The 27,868-nt window shown below is 45.8% G+C and overlaps 1 protein-coding gene across 7 annotated transcripts in view; it reads left to right on the top strand.

Moving 5' to 3' along the window:
* The window catches only part of nrxn2a (neurexin 2a), a 76,711-nt gene that overhangs the window by 42,818 nt on the left and 6,025 nt on the right, over nucleotides 1-27,868 (top strand). For 3 of the 7 annotated variants that reach the window (XM_029173178.3, XM_029173179.3, XM_029173180.3), the window contains 8 exons: nucleotides 1,464-1,583; nucleotides 1,658-2,039; nucleotides 2,743-2,933; nucleotides 3,017-3,190; nucleotides 3,662-3,781; nucleotides 22,636-22,817; nucleotides 25,993-26,164; nucleotides 27,706-27,795. In XM_029173178.3, coding sequence (XP_029029011.1) covers nucleotides 1,464-1,583; nucleotides 1,658-2,039; nucleotides 2,743-2,933; nucleotides 3,017-3,190; nucleotides 3,662-3,781; nucleotides 22,636-22,817; nucleotides 25,993-26,164; nucleotides 27,706-27,795 — 1,431 coding nt within the window. Of the gene's footprint in view, nucleotides 1-1,463; nucleotides 1,584-1,657; nucleotides 2,040-2,742; nucleotides 2,934-3,016; nucleotides 3,191-3,661; nucleotides 3,782-14,151; nucleotides 16,347-22,635; nucleotides 22,818-25,992; nucleotides 26,165-27,705; nucleotides 27,796-27,868 lie in introns of those variants that run through there. The other 4 variants (XM_029173182.3, XM_029173181.3, XM_029173183.3 and 1 more) reach the window with 3 other exon arrangements.

Raw genomic sequence — 27,868 nt, forward strand, 5'->3', positions numbered from 1 at the left:
CACTTGTGTTATTCCAGTAGCTGTTAATGCAGCCTCGGGCGCCAGTTGCCTCGAGGAGCAGGCTGCAAGAGTGAAGGATTCCCGCTAACCGTGACCCGAGGCGTCGACTCGCTCAGGACCCACAGAAGCTTTTATACTAGGGACAGCAAAAATATTGGTTTGAGGCAGCAGCACACAGGCAACGTCGCCCACCATTAGCATCAGGAGTAACACTGATACCTTTCTATTGTTGAGTTGGAGATAAATCTCATGAATTATGACCTGCAAGATAATTTGTTGCTATTTTGAAAATACTTTATTAACCACATAATATATATTTACAATGTGCAAAGCAGGACACATCCATATTCAACAGACTTTGATGTGTGACACCACAAATCTTTAATAATCCCAAAGGAAAATGCACAGTTAATATATAGCTATAGGCGAAAAAACAGAGGAGAACCCTGCACTTTGCTGCTTCCCTGTCACTCTGTGGTGTCTGGATTTTGGGGCTCTGACGCCGACATGCGTTCGCGGGGAAGCTCCCCTCTGAGAGGCTCAGATAAGATGAAGAGTCCCAGCCATCCAACACTCCGCTATCTGTGCTTTCATTACACCCAGCCTTGTTTTCGCCGTGTTTACAAGGTAAACATTCGCGTTATCTAAGTAAATCCATCAGATATAGAGGGAGCCGGGTTTGACGTGATTGATCTGTGTGGAGCGTGCGGTCGATATTCAGCAGGTGGATGGTGGTGCCATGCCGTGTGCTGTAAAGACACTTGATATGCAGCCGCGGACAAAGTCTCCCGTCGCAGTTTTATTTCCCCGAGGATAAAACAGTGAAGTGTTCGGAAGCCCGTTGATGTTTTCCATTTATTGCCCTCTCTACGTCCCCTGTAATTCTCCTGCACCCTGAGCTCAATTAGACAGACAAACCCCTAAAGGCGCAGTCAGCTTAGGCATGGCCAATTAGTTTCCCAAGCGATGTCAGAACTCCTTTGAACTGCCGTGTCGGCCTGTTGCATAGGCACTGATTCGGGATGACGGTGCTGCAGTGGCAAGATTCTGCACTGTGACCTATTTTGAAAGCGGCGAAAAGGCAGCGGATAGTGCAGAATGTCTAAAACTGTATGTTTGAGCCAAGGCTCTAGATAATACCTAGCATCGCTCCCCCAGTAGACATCAATCAAGCCACGCTATAAAAAGCAGGCATTCATCATGCTATTTGAGAGCACAAATCAATTCCCGCGTTCAGCCTCTTGGAGGAGGAGCATTCGCTACAGTATCTGTTTGTCACGTTCCTCCTTTAACCTAGAAGCGAGTGGATGCAAATGATGGGTTTCTGCTAAGCGTTGATGCGGGTAAATGAGCGAATGCATGGACCTGGGGAGCGGGCGCGTCACGTGTTGACGGCGTGCTGTGGAAAAAGTGCCCTGAGCTTGTTTGGGATGATTGTCACTTGGTGATTTGCCTCCTCTTAGGCAAAGGACCAGAGATACTCCTGGTAGGCGAGAAGATGAATGACAACGAGTGGCACACGGTGAAGGTGGTGCGGCGTGGGAAGAACTTGCAGCTCTCTGTGGATAATGTGACGGTGGAAGGTACAGTAGGAACAACGATGCTATGAGAGCGGATGCATGTGGAAATGGAACGTGCCTCTTCTTCTGCTCGCTAGGCCACATGAGCGGCGCCCACACCCGCCTGGAGTTCAACAACATCGAGACGGGCATCATGACGGAGCGGCGCTACATCTCCGTGATGCCGTCCAACTTCATCGGCCACCTGCAGGCGCTGTCCTTCAACGGGATGCTGTACCTGGACCAGTGCAAGAACGGGGACATCTCCTACTGCGAGCTGAACGCCCGCTTCGGCATGCGGCACATCGTGGCCAACCCGGTCACCTTCCTGACGCAGGCCAGCTACCTGGCCTTCTCCACCCTGCAGGCCTACGCCTCCATGCACCTCTTCTTCCAGTTCAAGACCACCAGCCCCGACGGACTGATGCTCTACAACTCCGGGGATGGCAGCGACTTCATCATGGTGGAGCTGGTCAAAGGGTGAGTTGTGGTTCTGGTTCTGTTGTTGATGGGCTCGTCTTTTAATCCTTGTTTTGCAGAGACTTCAATTTTTCGATTTATATATTTTTCAAGCCAGCCTTGAGAAGATACACAAAATTATTCAAAATAATTTAAATTATTTGTTTGTCATAAAGAATTTAAGGAAAGCGAAGCAGAGAAAAGAAATATACTGTAGCTGCGAAGCAATAGCAAAACCAAGAGCTGCAGTCGCCTCTGCACCAGTGTCACTCTCCCACTCAGACCTACTCAAGCACATTTGACAACTTGTCTCCTTCACAAATACGCGCCGCATGTTTTATTCATCGTAAATAACTTTTGCCACGGAAAAAATAGCGGAGGTTGTCGAAAGGGAGCAAGTGAGCGGCGATTGGAGCGTTACTCAGGCAAACCTGCCGCAGGTTTTCTCCACTGCAAGCAATTAGTCCTTGGGAGGCCTCGTTCGGCTCCGGAGCCCCCAGCAGAAGCTCTCAATGACCACGCACAGGAAAAATGGCTTCCAACACCTCCGTCATAGTTTTCAGGCTGCTCAGAATGGCTGTATCTTTGAAGTGGAGCAGTTTGGCCAAAGATGGTGCTTAGAGTAACTGACTCAAGCAACAGTTTGGTTCTGACAGTGCACAGTCTGCTGATCAGATCCTATGAGTGGTGATGGTGGCTATGACACATGCATGTTGTCCTGCAGGTACATTCACTACGTCTTCGACCTGGGCAACGGGCCGTCGCTCATGAAAGGGAACTCGGACAAGCCGCTCAATGACAACCAGTGGCACAACGTGCTCATCTCCCGCGACAACAACAACGTGCACGTGCTCAAGATCGACTCGCGCACCGTCACCCAACACACCAACGGAGCCCGCAACCTGGACCTGAAAGGTAACGCGCCTGCTCCATCCAGTGTTCGAGGCAGTAACAGCTGGCGAACAGGCCGATGGTTACAGACTCCTGCCTTCCTCCAGGGGAGCTGTACGTCGGGGGTGTTGGGAAGAGCATGTACGGCAGCCTGCCCAGATTAATAGCATCCCGGGAAGGATACAAGGGCTGCCTGGCGTCCGTGGACCTGAATGGACGACTCCCCGACCTGCTGGCCGACGCCCTCCACAAGGTGGGGGAGGTGGAGCGTGGCTGCGGAGGTGAGTGGGAACCGGCGTTCTTGGATTTCCAGCAGTTGTTGATATTCTCGACTGCTCCACTAAGAACTAATTACGCTACATTTGTTATGGTGTTAAAGGGCTTTGTTGAATGCACCGCTAATAGGCCAGTGAATGTGTTCTGTGGATTGATTGTTTGTGATTAGACATGCTAACGTGTAATAATGTCACTCTGAGATCAAGAAATGCAGCGTTTCTAGAGCTGTAATCAAACAAGAAAGCACTTAGTGGGGGAAGCAGTCTGCAGCACATGTGCCAGTCTGAAATAATATCACCAGGTAACAATTACTGCACAGTTTGGCATGGAAAGGTCATGCAGTCTCCAGCACCCAAAGCTGTCTTCATTACAGTATATTTAGAAATAACCACTGGCTCGGATGCATGTGTTTGTTTCCTCTGGATGAATGAAATGAGACAACAGCATCAGGTCCGTCTGCTGTCAACACCCTGCAGGTCCCAGCACCACCTGCACAGAGGATTCCTGCCACCACCAGGGCGTGTGCCTGCAGCTGTGGGAGGGCTTCTCCTGCGACTGCACCATGACCACCTACGGGGGCCCGTTCTGCAGCGACCGTAAGTGAAGGTGTAACACGCCCGAGCGAACAGGCGCAAACGCTCCACCGGTCGCTAATGAGGAAGCTCGTTAAACAAGGCCGATACGCAATTAGCCGGCGAGATCGCGACGATCTAAAAAAGGGGATTCAGCGAGAGTCTGTGTATTAACGCTGTGAAAATGTGTGACGGCACGCGTCGTTCTGGATCACATCAACCCCGTGGCCCCTTGGAACCAGTCAGTGGGCGTCTGCTGTGGACTGGTTGAGCCTGTCTGAGTGTAGCAAAAGCAACATTAACACAATGCGAACAGAAAAAAACACTTTGTTTTCCCTTTAAAACACACTTTTGAGGTTTTGCAAAGAAAATCCTTTCCTTTTGGAGTAAATTGGAGCGTTTTTTCAGGTGATGGTACATCCGAGGTATTGTCTCCACACACAAGTGGAAAACTGAGGCAAAAAGACACAATTTTGTGTCATTTGTGTCCTGTCAATCATCTCTCGGTTGGATTGTTTTTGTTTAAATTAACAGGAAGCTTCTAAATCTGTCCGCTCTTACAAAAAATGTACAAAAGTGAACTGCACTTGTTTTCTTTCTATGTGCGTATAAAAGGAAACCAGGTGCTGTCTCTAAGGTAAAACCTGCTGTTTAACCTATTGATTTGAGTTCATGATCCATAGTTTGTCATCTCTTACATGCTACTGGCTCAGGACTGAGCAGACGTCATGCAGGATGAACCTGAGGCGCTGCTCGAACCTCCACGTCTCTCTGCACACTCATTAAAACTGTATTTCAAAAAGGAAGTCAAACAAATTATTTTAAGTTGTTTATTACATTAACATATTTCTCTTAAACTGGCTTTTTCATTTCCAACTTTTACATAATTTTGCCCTGAACCTTCACGCGAGACATGAGCCGAACAGAAAAGGCACTTTGGTGCGTTAGCTTACATTTTTATACGCTCCACTGAGTTCAGCCACTTTAAAATATTCTCAAATGTATTCATTTATTTCTTTCATTTTTTCTTTATTCAAGGAGTTTCACTCATATGTTAATACTATATGTGGACATGCAGTTCAACTCAAATTATATTTAAAGGTCTTATAAAACATTTCTCATCTTCTAAAGACCTGACTTTCTATATCTTCTATAATTGCTGCTAGACTGATGCAGATCACATCAGCTAAGCAAGAACTTCGCTGTCTGCCTGAGGCTAAACTTTCAGCCCAACAAGTGTTTGCTGTAACATCTGGTCTCCAGTATCTGGATTAGGATTAATAATGGAACAGCAGCAGCATTTTGAAGAAGACAAATACATTAAATTGTAGCATTTGGGTTTTCATTTAGCGATCTTCACAGCAGCTCTCAATCATGCTGGTGGTAAAGGCCAGGGTTGGACGATACCAAAGGTCAAACCAATACATCAGTGCAGCCCGGAGCAAATAACAAGCCTTGTGTCTCACACTAAGCCGCTAGAGTCATTATAAAGAAGAGAATGCTCTGAAAACACAAACACATCTCTGGCTTTGATATTTGTGAAACAAAACTAATAATATCCCCTTAGAAATATTTAATTCCTCACACCTCTGTCATCCAGGAGGTCAGAGTTGTGTAAACACAGGAGGAGTGTAATTACAGTATTATTTAACCTCTCAGCTACAGATGATTGTCTGCTAATGCGTGCGTGACTACATACATGTCTGCGCGATTAACGCCATGCACTCGTCAGTTTTTTTGCAGAGTGGAACCCAACTTTGCCTTTTATTTCTGAGTCAACATTTCATTGAGTAGTTTAATTCATACTGGAGGACGGCGGACTGTAAAATCCATGCAAGGTACAGTAACACAGCACTCGACAGCAGCTGTCTCCTTTTCTTATTCCATGTGCCTGTTAGAAAGCAGAGCGTCTAGCTGTGTATGGAGGTTATAATGGTTTTCCATTACTTTCAACAGAGCTAGATGGATTTTGTATTTACTACTAGAAGCTGTAATTATTAAAGGATTAGAAACTGTAAGAGACATATGAAGCTTTTTATGACCCTACATGCAGAGTATGTGCTGAACTCCAGATAGAATGCACCTCATCATAATAGTCCTCGGTGAAGTGCTGCTACAGTAAATGTGCATAATGGCAGACGTGTGAAAAAAACAAGCTACAGCATGTTCTCTCTTCTACTGCAAAGTGTGACAGAGCTGAAGTAGAAGTGGCCCATTACTGTATATCACGTATTTGCTTTGACCTTCCTTTCAGGTGGAGTCGTTCAAGATTATAAGCGTGTCCCAAAGGCCACAAGGATAATCCAGGATAGAGGTTCAGACTTAATCTTGTGCCCCGGGACGCAGGCTCAGGAAAACCCATTGCTGTTCATACAGTAACGCAGTGACCTGCCCCAAATAGAAACGGGACCAGTCCGCCGGTGGTCTAGGCTATAGGCTACCTGGCCACCCACCCATTATCTTACATGTAACTGCTGCTGGTGTGACTAAACCACGCATCCCTCGACTCCTTCCTGCCTTCACTTCCTCACGCTGATGCTTCTTGGGCCGGCGTTTGCTGTTGCTGGCCCACTTCACCTTATTAGCATCCTCTCCGAAGTGACTGCAGCCTGTGTCTGGACCATCTGCTGCTCAGCACCGTGACACCTTTGGGGGCAATTAAAAAAAGTTAGCGTGCTCTTTGGCTGCGCGCGCGCATTAGTTAGTCCCGCTATTAACCTTTCCGACGAAAACACCGCAGGTTCACGCATCCGGCGACTGACCCTCTCTTTTCCATTAGCGGCGCTGCTGCCATCGCTTTACGCACCTGCTTTCGTCAGCTTGGGTCATAATAGAGGAAGTGTATCCCAGGAAGGATCTGTCTCAGCCAAATCTGCGCTGTGTGTGAGTCACGTGGGCGCCCTGAGTCCCAGGCTGCTGGCACAGCGCCGTTAACGTGGTAGTAAAAGCGCGAGCGCGCTGTAAGTGACTGGCAGAGGCTCATGGGGCGATAAAAGTTGACCTGTGACTTACAGGAGCCATTGTTTACTCCGCCGTCAGTCGTCTGTCGAAATAACGATCATGCAAATTCATGGCGTCTGCGTGCGCTCGGCATTTTTACAGCTTTTTAGCCTTATAGGCGTGTGTGTAAAACCTTTGACATTTACACAGATGTGAGAAGAAGTCAAAGGCCCGAGGGCCTAAAGCCCACTTTGACTTATTTTTGCTTCTCTGTCCTTGTAGTTTCTCACATTAAAAGTTGACTTAGAAGTTTTCTTTTCTCCAAAGTGCGGTGTTAAGACGTACAAATACTAGTATGGTAGTATAATACACTAGTATTTAACATCATCATCAATCACACAATTCCCAAGCCTGACCCTCCTCTGCTTGTTGCTACAGCTACTGTGGCCGTGGACGTGTTATTTTCAGGCCTACAGCAGAAGTATTTCTCACTTCAAGCTCTTTAGGTTCCCAGCTCCTCAATCCTCTCATTATTCTCCAAAATGTATATAATCAGCAGTAAGTCATTCATTTTGCTTCGCTATTTAAAGCCACTAGACATTTTTCACGACCCCTCGCGACCTTTAGGGAAGGCGTCGCAGATACAGATACACGGGATAATTTAATACAAGCTGATAGCTCATTAGAATGCAAACAGACACGGCTGTGCAAATCCATGTTTAATAGATTGGAAAATACAAGCCACACTGCCAGTTTCGCTCAGATATGCGACAGGTTATTTCATGATTAGTCATGGGCTCTTATGACTCACCCTGCAAACACTGACTGCTGGAGAGCGAGCTCAATCTCCTGCCAATGTCACACTGAACTAACGGAGTTGGGAGAAATATCCAAACCCCTACAAAACACTCCTCACTCGCCTTGTCCTCCGAGGAGTCCGAACCTTGATTGAGACCGGTGATAGGACGCAATCTCGTCACCTCGCAGCCATTGTTAGAGATCTGCAGCATCAGGCTCGTTCACCATGTGAGTACGAGTTATCAACTTGTTTTAGAGTGTGATTTTCATTTGGGATTTATGATGTGTATTAAAAATATCAGTGCACTAAATACATTGTGATTGTGGCAATTTCTTGCTGAGTCTACCCTGAGTAGTAATTATACCCACGACAAATAGATTCATCCATTAGACCATCCACAGTGGGAGCTGTTAGCAGGCCTGACACTTTTTGAATTACAGATTCATAAAATACCAGCAATGCAAAATTGCTGTCAAAGAAGAAAGAGGGAATTTTCTCCCTCTGCTTCGTCTGATTCTGACACACGTAAGGGTTTTTCAGTAAAACTAAAACATTTCACCTCCGAGAGTCTTTGCAGATGTTTTATTTCTCTGTGAAACCAACACATATTAAGTGAGAGCACTCATTAAAGACTGTGATTTGAGCGTCATCCAGTGCTTCAGATTAAAAGCCAACAGGGTGAAAACAGAGGCTGATGAATTGCCAGCAATCATGATCATATTATAAAACGAAAAATGATTTTCTGGTCTTTGTCTCTCATTAGCAGCAGCCGTTTTTTCCTGAGTAAACTTCATAAGTACTTTCTGGCGTGTGTTACAAATGAGAGCATGTTCTCCGCAGCTCCTCAAGTGCAGAATTAAAGTGCAGACCCCATAGGAAGCGGAGACGCTCTCCATCTTTCAAATTAATTTTGTAATATATTTTAAAAAATGCAAGCAACAGCAAGTTCATAACAAGGCTTGGCAATTTAGGCTACCGGCGCAGAGATGCCCCAGAAAAGATTAGCTTCTGGTTGGAAAGCAATTTTCACTATTTCCTAGCTACGATTATAAGAATTAATAATGTAGAACCTGATTACCGGTTTGGGGAACAGTGAGTCCTGTTGGTATATATAGTTTGCCGAGAATGTGTCGCTTTTGTGTTCGTCAGTGTTTGTAGCATTCATCCATGTATTTACATGCATTTATTCAACCACCATGACAGGAAGAGTCCTAAAAAATCCTAAAGGTCTCCAGTAAGTGTGTTTTCTTGTCGAGAGCCGGACAGGAGGCGGCGTCCGCTATGTTCACGGTGGATCAATTTGCATCAGTGAGGAGATTTTCTTTGTGTAATAACAAGCAATTTGGTAAAGAGGACATTTCACAATCATTTTCACACATATTAGGGATAATTATTAAAAATTGCCTTTTCACTATCCATAGAAGTAAGGGCGATCATAATACGCCTTCGGGTGAAGTAACCGAAGGCAGCTGTAATTACGACAGCAAACGCTGTAAAAGTGGGGTCAGACTCTCGCCAAGAGGCTCGTGTTCACAACGATGCGGTGGGTGGATGAGTGTAAATCATCTCACGCTGGCCGTTAGTGTCCCGTTAGAGCGATGCTCCCTCAGGTCTCTCTCCAGGCCTGATTAGCCAGTGGACGGCGCCCACCTCAGCCTGACTGTCCCTCTGTGCCCGTGTTTGCGTGGCAGCGCGGCGGGCCTTCGCTTGGCACCAGGGCCGCGCGGCAGCTGAGCCTCAGATGAATGGTGGCCTATGCCGGCCCCCGAGCCCCTGCCGCGCGGGCCGGGCGAGAGGAGAAAGGTTACATTCAGTTTACATCATAAAGGCGACACACAGACAGAGAGGCCCTCAGAGTCCGGGTCAGACTCAGCCTCGCTCTGTCGCTCTCTCCACCTCTCACAGACACAATGACACAGTCACTTACACATCATTCACTCCGAAAGTCAGAGGTCCCACTCCAATAATACGATCACCTTCTGTAAAGCGGGATTTGGTAAACAGAGAGTGCACGGTGCTCTTTGTCTGCTAAACTGCTGCTAAATGTATAATACAGTATGTCATGATGTATGAACGCATGCATTTACATTATACCAACCATAGCTGAGAATATTGGATTACATTGTGTCATTTTTAATACTGTATGACACCCCGCGCGTGTTAAATAATTCAACAAGTGCTGCTCCTAAGGTGGGACAAATCATATCAAATGCCATTTAGCATAATCTGTCGGCCATAAAACAAGTCTCGCAATCAACTTTGACAAGCTTTTAAAGCGTCATGCCAGGATTTACACATCTTTAAATCCAGGAGAAACGTGCTGAGGTTACAGATGCAGAGGATGCGTCTATAACCGTTTAATGTGCCACTACATAAAGATCAATGATCAGGTGTAGTTTATTAAAACCCTGGAAGCTAAAAGATGGTAACTTTCTTTTTATTGTATATAATTAATAAGAACCTGAGCCATGTCACATTAGATGCTGATTATCACATTAGATGACAGAGCGTACTGTATTTAGTGCCAGTTGTTAAAATATTTCACCTTGTGGTGACTGACTGAAACGGTACAAGCCAGAGGCAGCTTCACCTACTGTTGATAAAAAGATCATACATCACTCCTGATCTGTTTCAGCACTAGATGGATTTCTATACTTGAGGTCAAACCATTGTCTCTTCCCTTCAGCCAGACTAACAGGCTGACGTCTCTCTGCCTCTGTGGCCCGATAAAGGCTCATGTAATCCCTCACTCTCCCCAGCCCACTCCTGTAGCCTATTAAAACTCGCAATCCATTTAAAATTGGCATTCGGCAGATTAGTGTATGGAAACGGGGCTCGTAACGAGGCGGGCCGACAGCCACAGTGTCCCATGTAGCAGTAAGAGTCAGCTGCACTGTGTGTAACCCATGTAATTATTGATGAATAGATAGAAGGTTTGACCTGAATGGAGCAAGCCAGCTGTACCCCACGCAACAGAAACTGCTTTATTATTATCATTATTATTAGTATTATTAGTATTACACAAGACTGAAATAACTAAATTGTCCCTTTGACTGCACCTTCATGGTTCAGTAGGGAGATATTGTGTTACAGTCTCATTAGTTTGTTTATTATTTTATAGTTAGTGTAGAGTAAGTACAGTAGTGTTGCTCATCTGGAACGTTCCACCGCCACTAACTGGGTTTAAACCTGCACCTATTTAAAGTAAAGCAACACTATTGGCGCACTGTATGAGCTCATCCCTCATTTATTTATATTATTTACATTTACCGCTGGCTCCTCGCTTCCTCTCTCTCTCTCACAGACGCCTTTTTACTCCTCTTTGTCTTCTCCATCTCTTTGCCAGCACCTCCCTAGTTCTGCCTCACATCTCCGGTCACTGAGCACTAACGTCTGCGTGAACAGCAAAACAAAGCAGAGCATGGATTTTTTTTGGCTCCCTTTCATCTGTATTCAATGACTAACAATGAAAAGATTTGCTAATGCATTTATTTATAGTAGAATTACAAGTCTTTCGTTCGACTGTGTGTACAGTCAGTCCATTGTGTGGATGGGAGCTTCTATTGTTTGGTCAGTGATACAGTACTTACGTCACAATAGGGCTCAACAGTAATAAACAATTATAGACAGAATAGACTGCTGCTTTCTTGTCTTATTAGAAATGCATTTTTCTAGTATCAGAATAGGAATTTTCAAGAATGTTGGTTGTGCTTGTTCTTGGTGTAAAGACGGCGTTGAATCTGTCACACAATATAGCAAACGTCATTTCAGACATTTTTGGACCTGGAAATACACCATAACCCTCCACATTGTTAATCCCTCATGCAAACACGCAGTCGGGCCGACATGGGCTCACCTTAGTGGAGAAAAACCTTTCAGCACTACGGACAGAGACACACAGGACGACGTTCTACTGTAATCACGGTTTACCAAACCAGCGTTTACTTCACTTCTGCACTTTTTTGCTGGAAAGAAGCGAACTACGCCGTGATGCTAAACGCCACAGACGTGCTTGACTCGCAGTCACTGTGTTTTTGTCTTTGATCGCTCCTTTCTTGATGCAAATGTAGATGTCCTACTTAGCCAAAAATCCAAATACATCCCAATTACATCCACATAAAAGGTGCAGCGATATTAGCGGCAATGCAGACAATTCATATGATGGTGGGCTCCATGCCCCACTTATACCAAGCATTTCCAGCACCTCGACGTCAGGACTGAAACTTACACCTGTGTATTTACAGAGACTACATTACATTAAATCGTCTTCCATGTTGTTTTCATTATGTTGACTGACATCTCGGGTCTAAAAATATCCCTTACAGCAATATTCATACAGCATAATGAAGGAAATTGTTATTTCACTAAGTCACTGTGCGAATGTGAGACTAGACAGTGGAAAGACTTCACCTCAGCCCGATTTCAACACTTTATTTTACACTGCATACTTGCTTCTGATGAATATGTGTAAAGCATGATAACTGCAGTCTATTAATGGATCGTGATGATTCTCCTAAAGGGGTTAAACTGTTGGACAAGCACAGAGCTCCATCACAATTTGCAGTCATAGCAACAGGACGAGCTTTCATGTATTTCTGCCGGTGCTTCCTTTAATGTTGATATAATGAACGAGACAAGTAGATGGAGCAAGCCAATAACGGAGACAGGGCTTCCTCTATGCCAGCTCTCCTGCTGATGCTTTTTCGGTCCCATCCTCAAAATTAGGCTCCAGAGTGGAGAGGAAGAAGCACATTAGCCAGGCAGCAATTGTGTGTGTGGTGACAGCCGACAGCCTCCTCTCTGGCTCGGGCCACAGCTAGACCGTGGTTGGGGGGAGGTGAAGCGGGTCCTCGTGGACTTTTGGTGGCTCAGTTTAAGAAGACTTCTCCTTTTCATCTCCACCTCTTAATTTTCTCATCATTTTTTAAGAAGTGCTCCAACGGCCCCTCAGCCGTGCACCTAATACACACATCATGAATTTAAGCGCCTTCATGTTTTCCCCGCCTCCCCTTTCTTCGCAAACACCGTCGCCAGGCTTTTTTTAGGTGTTGTCGCTTTGAGCCTAATGAAATCAACTAAACATCACAACTGCAGGCCACGCCTTTCAGAGGATGCTCACATTATGAGTAATTAATCTGAAAGTGCTATGATTAATCCTGCTACTTTACCCCCTGGGGCGAGACTGGATGTCTGTGAAAAAGCTCCCCTCACAAATCCTCCTGAGAACAAACCGCGCACATTCGGGTTCCGTAAGTCTTTAAAACGCCGTACGCGTCCGCTCACATCATGTCATGTGCAAGTTTGCAAGAACCTGTTGACTTTTAAACATTATCTCGCAGTGTATAGAATCCAGATGTGATTATGTAACAGTGCACAGAACTGCCAGAATGCTTGAAGGAGATTTAGTGTGGGAACATATGAAAATGCAAATGAAAGGTTTATGGGGCGGCGGAAACAGCAGATTGATGACAGTCGTTTCATTTTCATAATCCAATTCATGTCTATTGGAATTCATTTAAGAATAAAGCTCATCATCGTCCATAGAACTCCTGATGTGCAGTCCAGTGTGTGATGCCCAGCTTAATAAAGAACTAATGGCTCCACATCGTTCCCCACCCAGATGTGCAGATAACCTGACACTCATCATGTTGAGCACGTGAGTTGATTAACGCGATTGCCTCCACCTCGACAGCTCTCACTCACTTTACTGTAGATGTGATCAGCGCCTGGAAACATGTTCATAGCGTGAGATGCTCAGCCTGACGATATCAAGTCTCCGGCTGTAAATCATCCCGCCACTGCTTCTTTTATCTCCCCCTACTGGGAATGAAAGGCTGGTTTTTGGACGTAACGTAATAAGTCGGAAGAGGGGGTCCGATTTGAAGTTATTTGTCGTGACTGTCTTTATTTCAGCCGCTCGTAGAAACGAACCGGAGGATCCGGCCGCGTCCTCGTGTCCTCAAAGCCAGGCAGGGCTTTGTGTGTTTGATTGAGCTCCCGCCTCTCGGCATCGGGATTCACAGAGGAAACAGGATGTCGTTAAATTATTCAAATCTCCCCGTGACTCAGGCCTGGACGGACCTGAAACAGGATCCGCGGCCTGTTCTCTTGCTGTACATGCGCTCGTCGGGGCACTTGCCATTTCGGAGCGTCACGCACTCGGGCCTCCTCTGTTCTTTTGTGTTCGACGGGCCCTCGCCCCAACCCCCCCCCCCCCCCGCTTGAGTAATGGCCTGCGTCGGCTTCTTGTCACCGTGGGAGCGGGCGCTCGGCGTCTCGCCTCCGTCCTCCAGGTTTCCATGCGTGTCCTTTCAACCGACCAGGCAATCCCAGCTGATATCTGTATCGACCGCGATTCAGCTGATATAGCTGCAGCCTCCCTTCCTCTACCTCCACTTCTCCCCTGCAGTCCCCTCCCCTCCTCCTCCCTCTGTTTCTCATATTTGGCTCCACTCCCTCCTCCCTCCGGTCCCTGCCCACTTTGTCCCTCCATTCCCGATAATGCGCTCATCCTCTCGTATGTCAATACATTACGACTCATCCTCCCATCGCACCTCCCCACCCTCGAAAACCCGGGAAAGCTCCGAAACTGTCAGAATACCTCTGAACTCAGATCAGTCACAGCTCGGGATAAGTTCTGCATGGTTAAGCAGCATGAGAGCGGCGAGCAGCCACTGAGCTCCCTCGCCGGGGAGTGACTTGTGTACAGATATGAAGTGAGCGGAGTGGATTGAGCAAATTGATTCGGCGGCTGACAACAGCGAGTGTATGGCGTCGCGTCGCCTCGCGGAGGCTCGTGATCTCCTCGGAGCGGATTAGACGCCGCGAGCTGGCTGTACTTTACCATTCTGACAGGTATTTGTGTTTCTATCATTCGGGCCCTAATGCGGCTCTGGAGTGGTTACGTTGGGAGCACGTCGGCGCCATCTGACAGCTCACCTAAATCAGGCTCCTCCTCTGCAGCATGATTCCTGTGTGTTACTGCCAGGACCCACAAGCCAGTGCGCCGTAGCATGTTTTCATTCCTCTCCTCGCTGCGACCCCGCGCGTTTGCGCCGCCGCGGCCGCCTGTTTTCTCTCTCGCCGTCTCTTCCCGGCGCTCCCTCCCTCGCGCTATCGCTCACCCACCCTCCCCCTCGCGCTCACACCCTCCCTCCTCGCTCATTTGCTCACAGTCTCTCTTTCTCAGACGTGCGCACACACACACACACACTCACACTCACACACACACATTCACAGAGGCGCATGCTGTGCCTCACTGGATCAGAGCCTCTGACTACAGTATGCCTTCAGAAGAGCTCCTTTATCTCACATTCACAAGAACCCAACTCCAAGCCAAGGTTATTTTTGCCGGGGTTTGGTCTGTCTTGGAATTCTACCCATCCAGGATTAACCATGACACGGCGGTGCTTTTTAATTAGCATAATTTTTGCTGCAGCAGCCCCAGGCGGCATCTCGGCGCCCGCTATCGGAGCCACCTCGTCCGAGGAGCATCACCTGCCCTCCTCCGGAGGCGAACGCGGGCGGCTGTCACGTTAGGAGCCCTCGGACGGAGGCTGGACGAGGTAGCGGGAGAGAGAGAGAGAGAGAGAGAGAGAAGGGGGTGGGGGGCGAGCGGGAAGGAAGGAGCAGCGGTGAGAGGAATGCAGCAGTAGCCGCTGCCGCGTGAGACCAGAGCAGGTGGAGCGAGCGAGAGCGGCCGCATATTCATCCGGAATAGAAGCACTCGTGCTGCAGCGGCTCCCCGCGTCCGCTCGCCGTTCGTTTGCCGGATTTGCTGCATCTGTGAGAGCGCGAACGAGGAGCCGCGGAGATTTAATTTATTTATTTTCTGGATTTTCTCTTCTACTGTGCTGCTGCTGCAGATACTGCTCCCTCTCTCTCTCTCTCTCTCTCTCTCTCTCTCTCTCCCTCTTCCCCTCCCTGTCTCTGTCCTCGTCTCTTTCCTTGGCTAAAGGGGAACAAAAGCGCTAGTTTCAGCATCAGCCTTCATCGCTTCATCTCCGCTTGGGCATTATTTTCATCCTCCTTTCGCCAAATGAAATGATCCGGCGTGCTACAGGAGCGTGCTGTGTCTTCTGCCGCGGCGGAGGGGCTCTCTTGTCAGTGGGCACACTCAGCTGCCCTCGAGCTGTACCTGTGGGCGATGGAGACTCTTATCAGGATTCTTGTCACATGAAGCCGTGTCCTGCTACTTTTTATGCGTAAACATTATGGTCGAGCAACACGTCTGTTTGAAATCGCAGGCGGATTCTTCTGCTGTCTTCATTTGGATACTCCATTCATGGAGACAGAGCTTTGGGATGGTTTCAACGCATTTTCCTTGGGGTTTTTGTTTAGTCGATACCAAGATGTTGACCGAAAATAGATAAGCTGTTTGCTCTTCACTGACTTTGTCTGGCTGCCTTTAAACATCCATTTTTGCTATTTTTTCTACAAACGCAGAGGATACCGTTCCAGCATCTACCGACTCCCAAACTAAGGGATTATGAGAGCGATGGGCCCACGTTGTCACTGAGATGCCCTGTGGTCCTCAGGTTGAACTGTCACCTGCCAGTGCTCTGTCCTGGGCCCATGCGGATCTAATATACATGGGTAGAGTCCTTGCAGCCGCCCCTGTGCTCGGGCAGCGGAGCAGCCGGTCGCGCTTTAACCTAGGCATGGGCCTAAGTTACTGCTCTAAGCTGGTCCTGTGGTTCACGCTGCTCACGCTACTGCCCATTCAGACCGGAACAGCACGTGTGTCTTCCAGTCTCAGCACCACGCACCATGTCCACCATTTCCACAACAAGCACGGCACCGTGCCCATTGCCATCAACAGGATGCCTTTTCTCACAAGAGGGGGCCATGGTAAGACGTCTCTCTTCAACTTCCCGCTCGCCGCCGCTTTTAACGCATCGCATTTCTTTGATTCTCGGGGATGGAGCGCGGCAGGAATCAGATGCGAGTGCTCGTTTGATGCTGACGCACATGTAAGGATGCGTTGGGCATTTTAGGCTAATAAGGGGTTGGTTTGGTTTTCCACCACGGGTTACTCACTTGTGACAAACTGTGGGATAATTGATCATTTACCAACTGTGGCTGTGCTGCAGTCTAGGTGCATCATTAAGCCCCTTTATTGGCACATCAGTGGCAGCACCGCTTGCCCTTTCCAAGATGCTCCAGCATCAGGAGCTCAGTTCGTTATATTGGAACTGCACATTAAGGCTGTGCTGAATCATCAATACAAATCTCTTTATCTTCCCTTATGATGTTCTGTTTATTTAGGTAATGTAATGCACTCCTGGTAATGGAGCCTGTTTTGTGCCAAAGGTGACTGATACAGTGTCCTGTGATTAAATGCATTAAATGATTATATGCATAGTGAGAATAGGCAGAGGAGATCTCCTGGGTTTTTATTGTGCAAATATAAAACACTCATCACAGGATTTGAGGCCGCGTTTCCTCCATCTTAAAACCCTTGTGTGAGAACCGTTCCTCATGGTGCGTTTCCATTAGACAGTCTAACTTGTGTTGAGCGGAGGCACGCGAAGCATTGACCCATCTTCAACAATCTACATCAAATTGGCTGCGCTATTTAAATGGGCTCCTTCAAAGCGCTGACACCAGAGTCATTGCTCCCTTTAATACACTTTGAAATTTCTGTCCTAACACTCACTTTTATGTCTCATAAAAAAAGGAGGCCCAACGGATTTGCAGTGTCTTTTCCGCCGCAGCGGTTTTGTCAGTTGCACGGCGGCAAAAAAACTGTGATAAATTACATCAGCGCTATTATGGTCGTATCGTTCTGGACCAGGCTTTTACAGGCACGACACAACCTGTGATCAAACAGGCCTATAAAAGAACACTTCAAAGAACTCACTGATACATTTTCTATTACCTCTGTTCTGTGGGTTGTTCTAAAGCATGTGCTACAGCGCAAGTAATTCAATTTACTGCAACACAAATTAACCAGACGGCACTTATGAGTTAAGTCATGACTACAATCAAGGAAGGCATCGTGTAAAATGCCCTATACATTTATTGGGTGACAATGATTGGCATCACTATCGTATTAGACCGTGTGTGTGTGTGTGTGTGTGTGTGTGTGTGTGTGTGTGCGCATATGTTAGCCATAGTCTTCTAGAGGCCCCTGGGCTATGGCTATTTATAGGCCAGTTACCTTGCTGCAATGCCTCGCTCCCTATCCAAAACACAGGTTATTGCTCTGGATGTTGTCACAGCACACTGTTTACAGTCTGTGGCCGGTTCCTACACATGCCTGTCTCCTTCCCTTGTTTAGATAATGATTATGTCCACAGAATAGCAGGGAGCCCCTATGGAAGTCGGCAGACAGACTCAAGTTGCAAATTGGAACTTTTAGCCCTGCAGCAATTATTTAAAAATTCAGTAAGTCAACTCGGAATTAGCTCGCATGGATTCCTGATGCGTTGCTCCAGCGTTGTACATTTGTCCATTCACCCTCATTTATTTCAGTGTGAACTCTGCACTTTTTGAACTGTTGATCAGACCTTTCAAGATCCCTGCACGTTTAGTAGCAGTGATCATTCAGGCAGACGTTGTCCAAATCAGTACTAAGAATTAATCAAACTTAATCTGATTAAATCCAAAACAACCTCTAACTACTTTACTGTGCATAGCCTTAAATGAAATACCAGGGTTCTACATCAAACGAGCCCTTAGTGAACCAGAATGTACATAAGCAAGGCTTAGAAAGCTGCTGTTAGCAGCACAATATTAGGGCTCAGTCATCTGGACCAGCACTGGGCAGTGAATAAGCATTTTTAATGTGATCCTGATCGTAAATGTCAGGACAGAAGGTATGTTTTGTGCTCACAGCTATGAGGCTAAACATGACGCCCCTAATCCAGTAAAACAACATTTAGGCATTGTATCTGGGTTGCTATGAATAAGAAATGGTGTTTTCATGTGCCAAACAAAGTACTCTAGATGAGAGCACCACAAATTAAAAGGACATAATTACCAGTGTTAACTCACTGGCTGAAGGATTCATATCAAAGGAAGCCAAATCCCAACTTGAAACCTGTTATGTAACGACTGTAACGTGCTTCCTGTGTTGCACGCTTCACATTCTGACCCTGCAGTGCCACAATAACGCACACGGTCTGATCTCACGCTAACCCCGTTGTTTCAGAGCCGTGGTTTGTTAAACTAACCCCCCAAAGCACCAGAGTACGAGATAGCCCTGACCCCTCGGCGCAGGGAGGCCGTGTGGGCTCTCAGCTGGAATGCAGAAAAGCATTGCACTGTAGCTGACCCTCATCATACTCCCAACACACCCGCGTGTTCCACACACTCAGTGAAAATCTGCTGCACTTCATCCTCCAGGGCCCCCGTGTTGGTGGAAGAACTGTCTGGCGGTGGCTAATGCTTCCAGAGAGATGTCTCGAGTGGAGAGAGCGGTTTAGCGCGTCTCCCGCAATGATATGTTCGAGACAATTCAATATTCAAGGACTGGCGTTGGTCAGAAAGCGTGTTGTCCTCAGATCGCCATGCTTGTGCGGCGTCTCGCTGGAGTTGGACTCAACGCGGTGTTCATTTTTTGCTGCGGGAGCAGAATAAAGACAACAGAGAGGAACGTGGCCATCGTTCGGTCTGGAGACGGGAGAGAAAGGCACGGTTTGTGCTTTCAGCAGTGATTAGTGCAACCATAGGCCAATTTCTACATGCTGTATGTTATCATGTACAGACATGAAGACGTAAAGCCTGTAAATAAAGGGAAGAGGAGCACGACTGGATGAATGGGGTTTGTTGTGAGACGAGCACAGTGAGGCTATTCATTGTGGGGTGTTTGAAGAAGTGCAGGTGTGTTTCTACTCAGAAAGGGAAAGATCTGCTCCCTCCTTTGTTCACATCTGAACCAGTGTAAACCTGCTCTGGTATTAATAATAAACAGGATACATTAATATCAGATGGTACAGTACTCAGTATGTTGTGTTTAGAAAAACGGGTTATAAATAAAACATATTTAATTTTGTACATTAATTTATAAAATCCATTGCATAAAACCACACAAACATCCAAATAGTGATGACATTCTTGTCATGCACCATTTCTGTGCCTTTACGATCTTTTGCAATAAGGAATGAAAGCATAGTTCAGAAGACTGAGGCGAAGCATTTCCAGCGTGAACCTTAAAGGGGCCGTTTTGAGCTCCTCTGAGCTGCACACTGAACTTGAGAGCTGACAGTGTGATACCGATACCGAGACTCAGCCATAAAACAGATGTAGTCTGCGTGTCCTCAAAACTGCTCCCAGTTTATAGATTTATGCAAACTGCACGCTGTACCTCATCCCTTACTGTGGGTTCAGCATGGTACAAATGTACATTCAGACATCCTGCCTTGTTATTTACAGTCCTGTACTGTAGCTATCAGCTGATACCACTTGTCATTTCTGCTGATTCACCATTATTTTTCAGCCTCTTAGAAGTTATGTTTCGTAACATTATAAGAGCTGATGCTCAGTAACTAGTCAGACCACACAAATGCTACCATTCTCTCTGACGGCAGGCTCAGGGTGCAGCCTTTAAATCCTTTCACATTTACACTGTTCTGTGACATGCAAATTACTAGCGGATCGTCTGTGTGTTTTGCAAGTCCTATGAGCGCCTCGCCTCGTCTCTCGCGCACCCGACGGGTCGAGAGCGCAAATGAAAGGGATGTCTGTGTGGGATGCGTGCATCTCGGCACAGACGTACAATCCATACTGTTAATTTGATCCGCCGAGCCAATCGCGGCCGCTCCACGGCAAAGCGGGGCCTCCGCAGGCCTCGCTGGTCTACATCTGTGGATATAATGCAGTGGAGGCAGTCAGTCATATCACGACGATTCCGCTGACCTCCGCAGCGTTGAACCAGCCAAGAGCATCCATTATGCCACAGTTTGGCTTTTACAGCGGCTTTGCAGCCACATCCACGCAGTGTTGGACAATAACGGCAGCTGCGGGTTAATGTTACAGTTGTTGTGTGCAGACTGTGCCAGCGACACATCTTGCAGCCGAACGGCGGCGAGAGCAGAGCAGAAGCGTGAGGTTGAGCCGACTCCTGGAAAGAGGCTCTGATGCTAATCTTATAAAGATTTGGTCTCTCATCGAGAGAGAGAGAGCGCCTGCTTTAATTGATGCGGGGAGAAAAGGAGACGCGGTGGAGAACACAAGAGTGCGGCGGCTGCTGTGTACGGACAGGTGCTTCCATGTTTCCCCGCAGGCGGATTAGTATTCCATATTTCATAAAGCACACCGCTCGCTGCCATGGGCTGGCTGTAATGAGGGGATTTCCTGACTCACACCGGCCACAGACCACTGGTCAAGGTAATTAAACGCAGCACTTCAATATGTGATTGAAGTGGCTTTGTGCCGTCGTGACAAAGCAGGAGATCAATCCTCACACGTCACATGTCCATGACACGAATGTAGAGGATATATTTCCTGTTGGTGTCTCATGTGAAATATACATATGAAGTGTCTGCAAATCATGTTCTCACATCTTGTCAATTGCTTTTCTATGTTTAATATTCACTTAATGAATGGTTTCTTTTATTTAGTCACGCAAGTTGTACAAAGTAGCATATAGCAATAACTACAGTAAGGATGGAAATGTAAACAGAGCTTAATCATACTGTGTACAGTAGAACGAGAGGAGCTCTGTTACTCATAAGTTCCAGAAATAAAAGCAATTTCCGCCGAAACGAGGACAAACTGAAGCTGAATGCAGATAACGTTGACTGAGCGAAAGAAACGAACGTGACTCACATCACGTTATTCATTTCGGTGTTAAATGTTTTAGTGCCACTGAGTCACATTTGAGTGCAAATCCTAGACATTAATTAAGATTATACCGCAGGAAGAAGCATTCTGTTTGAAAGCGACACTGTCAGGAGGACCCGGACTTTAATTGAATTCAGAGTAAGTACAAGTGTTCCTGCTCCAAACAGACGAGTCACCAGGTCTTTGGAAATAATAGATATGAAGGCAGCAAGTTTATCTCAGGGGTTACACTGTATTTAGAATATAAGGAGCACTTGTAGCTGTCTTCTGTTGTTAAAATAAGCCTGTCATCGTGGGGTATTATGAAAGATAAACGTAGTTTCTGCTGGAATGACACTTCTTCATATTTGCAATGAACACCAACAATCGCAGCTCCTCTGAAAAAAGCAGCGTCCTCTGGGAAAACTCCGATTTAGACTTAGCGTAAACTTAGATTTGACTCAGCCTCAATTTGCATGGATTATACAAAATGGATTATAGCTCGGAGTTTGATATCCTCACAGAAATGAAAGAATTTCACAAATCTATATTTAATCAGCAGTCTCAGGTGTGCGTGAGGTTAGCAATAAATCATGTGATATCATGAAGACATGTTTGATTTAACCACTAATCAGCAAATGGATTTTAGCGCAAGCCTTCATGGAGTTTCTGGAGTATCTCAGCAATTCTAGCAAGACCTGTAAATTATAAATTAACATCGATATGCCTCATCCATCTCAAGGAGACAGAAATCTTTCTGAGTACAGATGAATAACTTCCACAATAAAACTTTAAGCAGGCCGTATGGCTTTGCTCTGCACCTGGTAGATAGTGCAGGAGCAGGTGGATGAATTTTAATCATGTTTAAATTAATGGTTTTTAAACAGTCACTTCACATAAGTCATCTAGTTTTTCATCTCTAATTATAAATGTAATTTACCCCAAAAGGACATTAATATACGTTCACATATGGAAGCACACATATTAAACAAGTGTTAATAACACACAGCTACAGAAAGCGCTCATAAGAGCTGTGATCACTGCATGTGATGCGCGACGTGGAGACGGAGGAAGATGCACCAAGACAAAGACGGTCAATAATGAATTTTTCATGTTCAGATAAAAAGTCAGGAGCCTTGTCTTGATTTTAGAGGACATGAAGCTCTGAAGGAGTCATTGTTGCTCATTGAACTGACAAGCAACGCTTTTAGGGATATGACTATTACCCTATAAAATATAAAATATTATTACATATATGCTCCAGATCCTGGACCGCGTGCTGGAGTTTCCATGTGTTCAGCGCTTGCTGTTGATTACATTAACATTAGCGTTATGATGTCATGTTTACCTTCGCTCTGTCCCTTTTTGTCAGCTGGGACTACGTACATCTTTGGGAAAGGAGGCGCCCTCATCACGTTCACCTGGGCTCCCAACGAGCGGCCCAGCACCCGAGCCGACCGCTTGGCCGTGGGCTTCAGCACCCAGCAGAAGGACGCCATCTTGGTACGAGTGGAGAGCACCCACGGACTGGGAGACTATCTTCAGCTGCACATAGTAAGTCACGCCATAACTCTGTTATGTAGGGCAATATTATGAATATTTGTGCACGTCAGTTGTTGCACTTCAAAACATTTGGAGCCACATTAAAATGAAAGGCGTCTTTCTTCCTATATGTTGATGGAGCAGCAGGCAAAGATTCTGAATCCAGCACAAAAAGGTTTCCTGCTGCTTCTGCGGCAACAATCTTGATGAAATGCAAGGAAACAGAAATGAATATAAATAAACATCGTATGGTCTATTTATAAACGTAACTCGACTGTGCCGTTATTCTCTCTTGGCACAAAAACATCAGACAGATTTTTTTTTTCCCCCCGCAGCTTATTTGATTCAAGGATTAACAGCATCTGAATCGTGAGATAAAATAGGAACAAAGACGTTATGACCTCAAGACGCAGCTACAAGTCAGACGACTAATAGATGCTGGCTGGTTCTGAACGCGAGCGGCCGCCGGTTGGATCAAGGCGCCGCAGCAGCTGTCAACAGCTGGAGGGAAACCGTCCTTTAAAGCATGCAGCCACGGGACAGATGTGTCATGATGGAAGCGTCTGTGAGCGGCGCAGTAATTAAAATCACACCTGGTGAAGCTCAGGACAAAGACACAACTGGAGCTAGAACGTGATTAGCGCCATTATTGTTGTGACTCACACAAAACGCTTCCCATAATCCGTGATCTCTAGAAGCAGTGTTTCGGCAGGTTTGTATTATTCACAACCTGGAATGAAATATTTAACCTTTTCAAAATCTCTTTTCTGGGTAAATCCACTAAGAGGAATTAAGACATAAACTATATTACAAATTTAAATGAACCTGTAGCTACAGTAAAAATAATAGTATGAAAATAAAAACAAAGGCTGAAACAGATGTTGCCTTGTTGTATTCGATACCAAAACCTACGTTTTTTTCATATATTCATAAAACATTTTAAATTGTATTTCCAGTCTAAAGGAGTGACATTGACCTTAGCAGCCGTGGTAAATGCACAGACCTTTGCCTTCGTGCAGTGGGAGCTCAAAAGATTTTTCCGCCAGCATCTGCCAAGTCCTCGCACTCTGACAGATTGCTTACTCTGACACCTTATTACTGCTCCGCGGAGGGGAATCCGAACGCGTTCGCATGGCGCTCAGGTTGTCTCTTTTACTTTCTCGGCCTGATCTTTATAATGTCACATCTCCTTGTTTTACAGAGAAGTCAGTTGTCGTTACTTGTAATGTAATAATGTATGTGATGTCGTTTATTGCGTTTTTCTCCTTCCTCTGTCTGAACAGGGAGAGTAAAAACTAGGTGAAGACAGTAAGAAGCAGTGTAGTCGTCAAAATATCACTGGTCACGAGGGAGAGTTGAAAATAGTAAAGGGAAGAAATGATACATGGCTTTTATGTACGATGGGGCCTTGGGGCTTTCAGAACATAATGTTAAAAGTTGAAACAGCAGCTACAGTAGTTAGTGAAAAACACAAACTTTTACTTTGATACTAATAATACTTTTGTTAATACCTTAAAAGGTTTTGAATCCATGATTAATAATATTTTTATTGGTACCTTTATCTAATTTGAAATCTGGACTATAAAAGTCAAAACAAAGTATGTTCATTGTTTTAAGGTCCGACTTACTCACCACAAGATTTACGTCATCAATAATTTAGCGGTTTTAATGCTCAAAGCTGCACATTTATTTCCGCAGAAAGCTTCAATAAAGCAGCAATTTTACTTCATGCATAAAAATAAATTTCACTTGCGTTGATAATTGCTGCATTAAAGTGGTCAGATGCAGAAAGTGTAGCTGGTGTAGTACAAACCTCAGAGCAATTACTCTGCAGAAAAGCAGCCGCAGCTCTATTCATCAGAGTGTTTTAGAAGCTTCATGTTGCTGAAACCTGAATAAGATAAAGTGGAAACAAAAGCTCCACTGTCCAAACTTCCTCCCCAGTATAATACTGCAGAAGCAGTCACACGGGCAGATTACAGCTCACATACTGTATTTACTGTTCCTACACTATAGACCACTGAGGAGAACGCCTCAGTAAATCGAAGCATCCAATACAGATACAGACAGTTATGCTGCTCTTTTTAAAAGAATCATGATCTGCTCTCTCACGCTCTGCTTAAAAATGTATAAGATGGCAGCGTTGCTCCATCAGAGAAGACTTGTCAGTGCCACGGCCCTTTTAATAAGACTTCCTCATAATAATACACCGCGCCCTTATAACAACTAGCCCCCTCTCGGATGAATTACAGTGGGCTGAGGTGAGGATTCAGAGCCCGCCATGAAAGCTTCAGTGGGAACAGGTGTTGTCAGAACAACCAGACGGGAGACTGCGCAGCCTTCCGTCAGGTTCTGCCCAAGTAGCTTCATACCCAAACACAAATATGGAGGAGCCCCGACTGAAAGGAAAAGTCAACTGGAAAGGCCAAGGTTTTGTTTACTAAATCTGAAGCATTGTAGCATTTCTTGGCCAGCTGTCAGAAGGTGCTCTGGGCCTGATCTGTAACTGTTCCCTGCAAAATAAAAGCAGCACTTTTGGTGATGTCATATGAAAACCCATAGTAAACTCTTCCATCCATGGAGAGGTTAATTATTGTCCTGGATTTGACCTCAGGCCACGCGAGCGTGTCGCTGCCTAATGAACACGCATCGGGCACCGCTGTGTCCCAAATGAAGTAATAAATGGTGTGCTGCTCCTTTATTCCTCCACAGGGTTGTGCACTGTTTGTCTTATAACCACATTAGCACTTTGACCTTGAGTTGCAATTAAGAAGAATGGAAACAAACATCCAGACAGCCACACACACACACACACACGCTTTGTTTCCACCGCTTCCTATTAGTGCCACCCAAAGGCCGAGCTGAGAAGCAGCTTTGACCTTTGACGAAGGTTGGCAGGAGCGCGGGAAGACTGACAGGGAGACAAGTTGTTGAACCTCAAGCGAAGCAGCAGGATTCTGTCAGGATTGATTCACATCAGGAAAACCTGAGTTGTCTGCCAAGAGGGCAGCGGAGCTGCACCCAGGAGAGAGGAAACCAAGCATACTGTCCACGTCGCATGGAATCTGCTTTCCTCGCGTAAACACGACCTCGGCTCAACAACCTGGGAGGTGGAGGGAAGCCGTGTGACCATTGGTTCCGTTTGACACATGGATCCTGCGCTTTTGTTTTTTGTCTCCCTCGACAGGATCAGGGGAAGATCGGCGTCATCTTCAACGTGGGGACGGACGACATCACCATCGACGAGCCCGCTGTCATAGTGAATGACGGCAAGTACCATGTTGTGCGCTTCACACGCAGCGGTGGCAATGCCACTCTGCAGGTGGACAACCATCCTGTCATTGAGCGCTACCCGCCAGGTAAGACTGATGGGGTGACGGGCCGTTACGTAGCACGCCGAGCGCTGGAGCGCGGGGCGAGGATGCATGTCTCCGTATCAAACAGAAATATATACGCAGCTGTGGAACGGGATCTTATTTTAATGTGCTCCCCCCGAATCACCACCTCATGAGCTACAGTAGCTATTCAATTAGCCCACACATGCAACTGGATGAATGTCAATACACATAATAAAACAATAGTCATTTTAAACTGCCTCGAATATACATGTACTGTATAATTACTAATGTAGTGGTGATGGTGCATATATATTTATATCTATATCCCTTTTTATATAAAAAGATGAATAGATTGGACTGAATTCATACTGTTTTCTGACGCTTACATAATCTACAAACGGCATATAGTTTATACAGAAGTCACTGCCCAAAGCCTTGGGTAGTTCATCAAACTATACAACCACAGAGCCAAATATGAGCCATGCGTAATGTGCTCATGACAGCCTGTGCTTTAACCTGTTGCGAATCAATCAACCAACTCACCTTATTCAGAGCAGGTGCACCAGCTGGTCCTAGAGCCCCGTCTCTGCCTCCAGCTGGTGCTCCAAGCGCGCGCACAGGCCACAGTTGCACATGAATAAGATCCTAGTGAAGCCCATGCATGTGCTGCGTGAGCTCCACTGAGCAATCAGTGCTTTTTAAACCGTTTTGACCTATGAGATGCACAGAAGTAGCCGTAACGGCAGTTTACACTGCATATCGTTACCACACCGTTCCACTGCAAACCTAATGCAGTAATTTGTATGTGTCATGTATACACTGCATATCCCGTAGTAATTTAAATAGGATTCATTACTTTTATGTTTGCATGAATACATGAGTTAAAGTCTGTGCCACTTAATTGCAGCTTCTGTCCTCTCAAAGTTCTGCAATAATGCGTGTTTGCAACAGCTCAAATTAAGTATTGATGATAAATATATTTCCCCTGCTGGACTTGTACTTGTATACAGTTTTTTTTCTGATGCCCTCATAGGATGTAGACATACTGGCAATAAATCCCATAGCCTTAAAAACCCATTGTGCAGTATTTCATGCAGTGTATTATACATAGTAGCTGCATCAAAGTGGGGCGAGACTCTGACTCTGTAATGACTCCGGTCAAATTGTACACTAATACCAGTAATCACCACAACTGCTGTTTTTCTCACAGTATTTCCTGCCATGTCTGATGTTTTTTGCTAACTTCTTTTTAGATGTTTTTTTTGTGAATTAACCTAAAATCCTCTAGCCTTTGACTGTAATTGATTGTTTGCTGACGATGATGCTGTGCTTAAAAATAGCTAAATGCCACTAACTAGTGTAGCACATTATAAATAGCCTAAACGTTACTCTAATTAGTTCATCGTGATAACTAGATAACACTAAGCAGAGCACAAGTTTCTTTTAACTCGCAGCTGGGTTAAAACGGATAACTTGTTAAACCTGTTAGCGATGTTTCTAACCATGTGATCTTTCAGCTTGCCGACTTTAACCTTTAATCTGTCTCTCCAAATTCTTTGAAGGACACTATGATAATGAGCGACTGGCTATTGCCAGACAAAGAATCCCATACAGACTTGGTCGGGTAGTTGACGAGTGGCTACTCGATAAAGGTAAAACTTAATTGATTGATTAATTAATCCTTGAAATAACTACCAAATAACCTTTCCCCATGAGAGGTGCAGT

Source organism: Betta splendens, chromosome 14 (genome assembly GCF_900634795.4).
Source record: "Betta splendens chromosome 14, fBetSpl5.4, whole genome shotgun sequence".
Taxonomy (NCBI): Eukaryota; Metazoa; Chordata; class Actinopteri; order Anabantiformes; family Osphronemidae; genus Betta; species Betta splendens.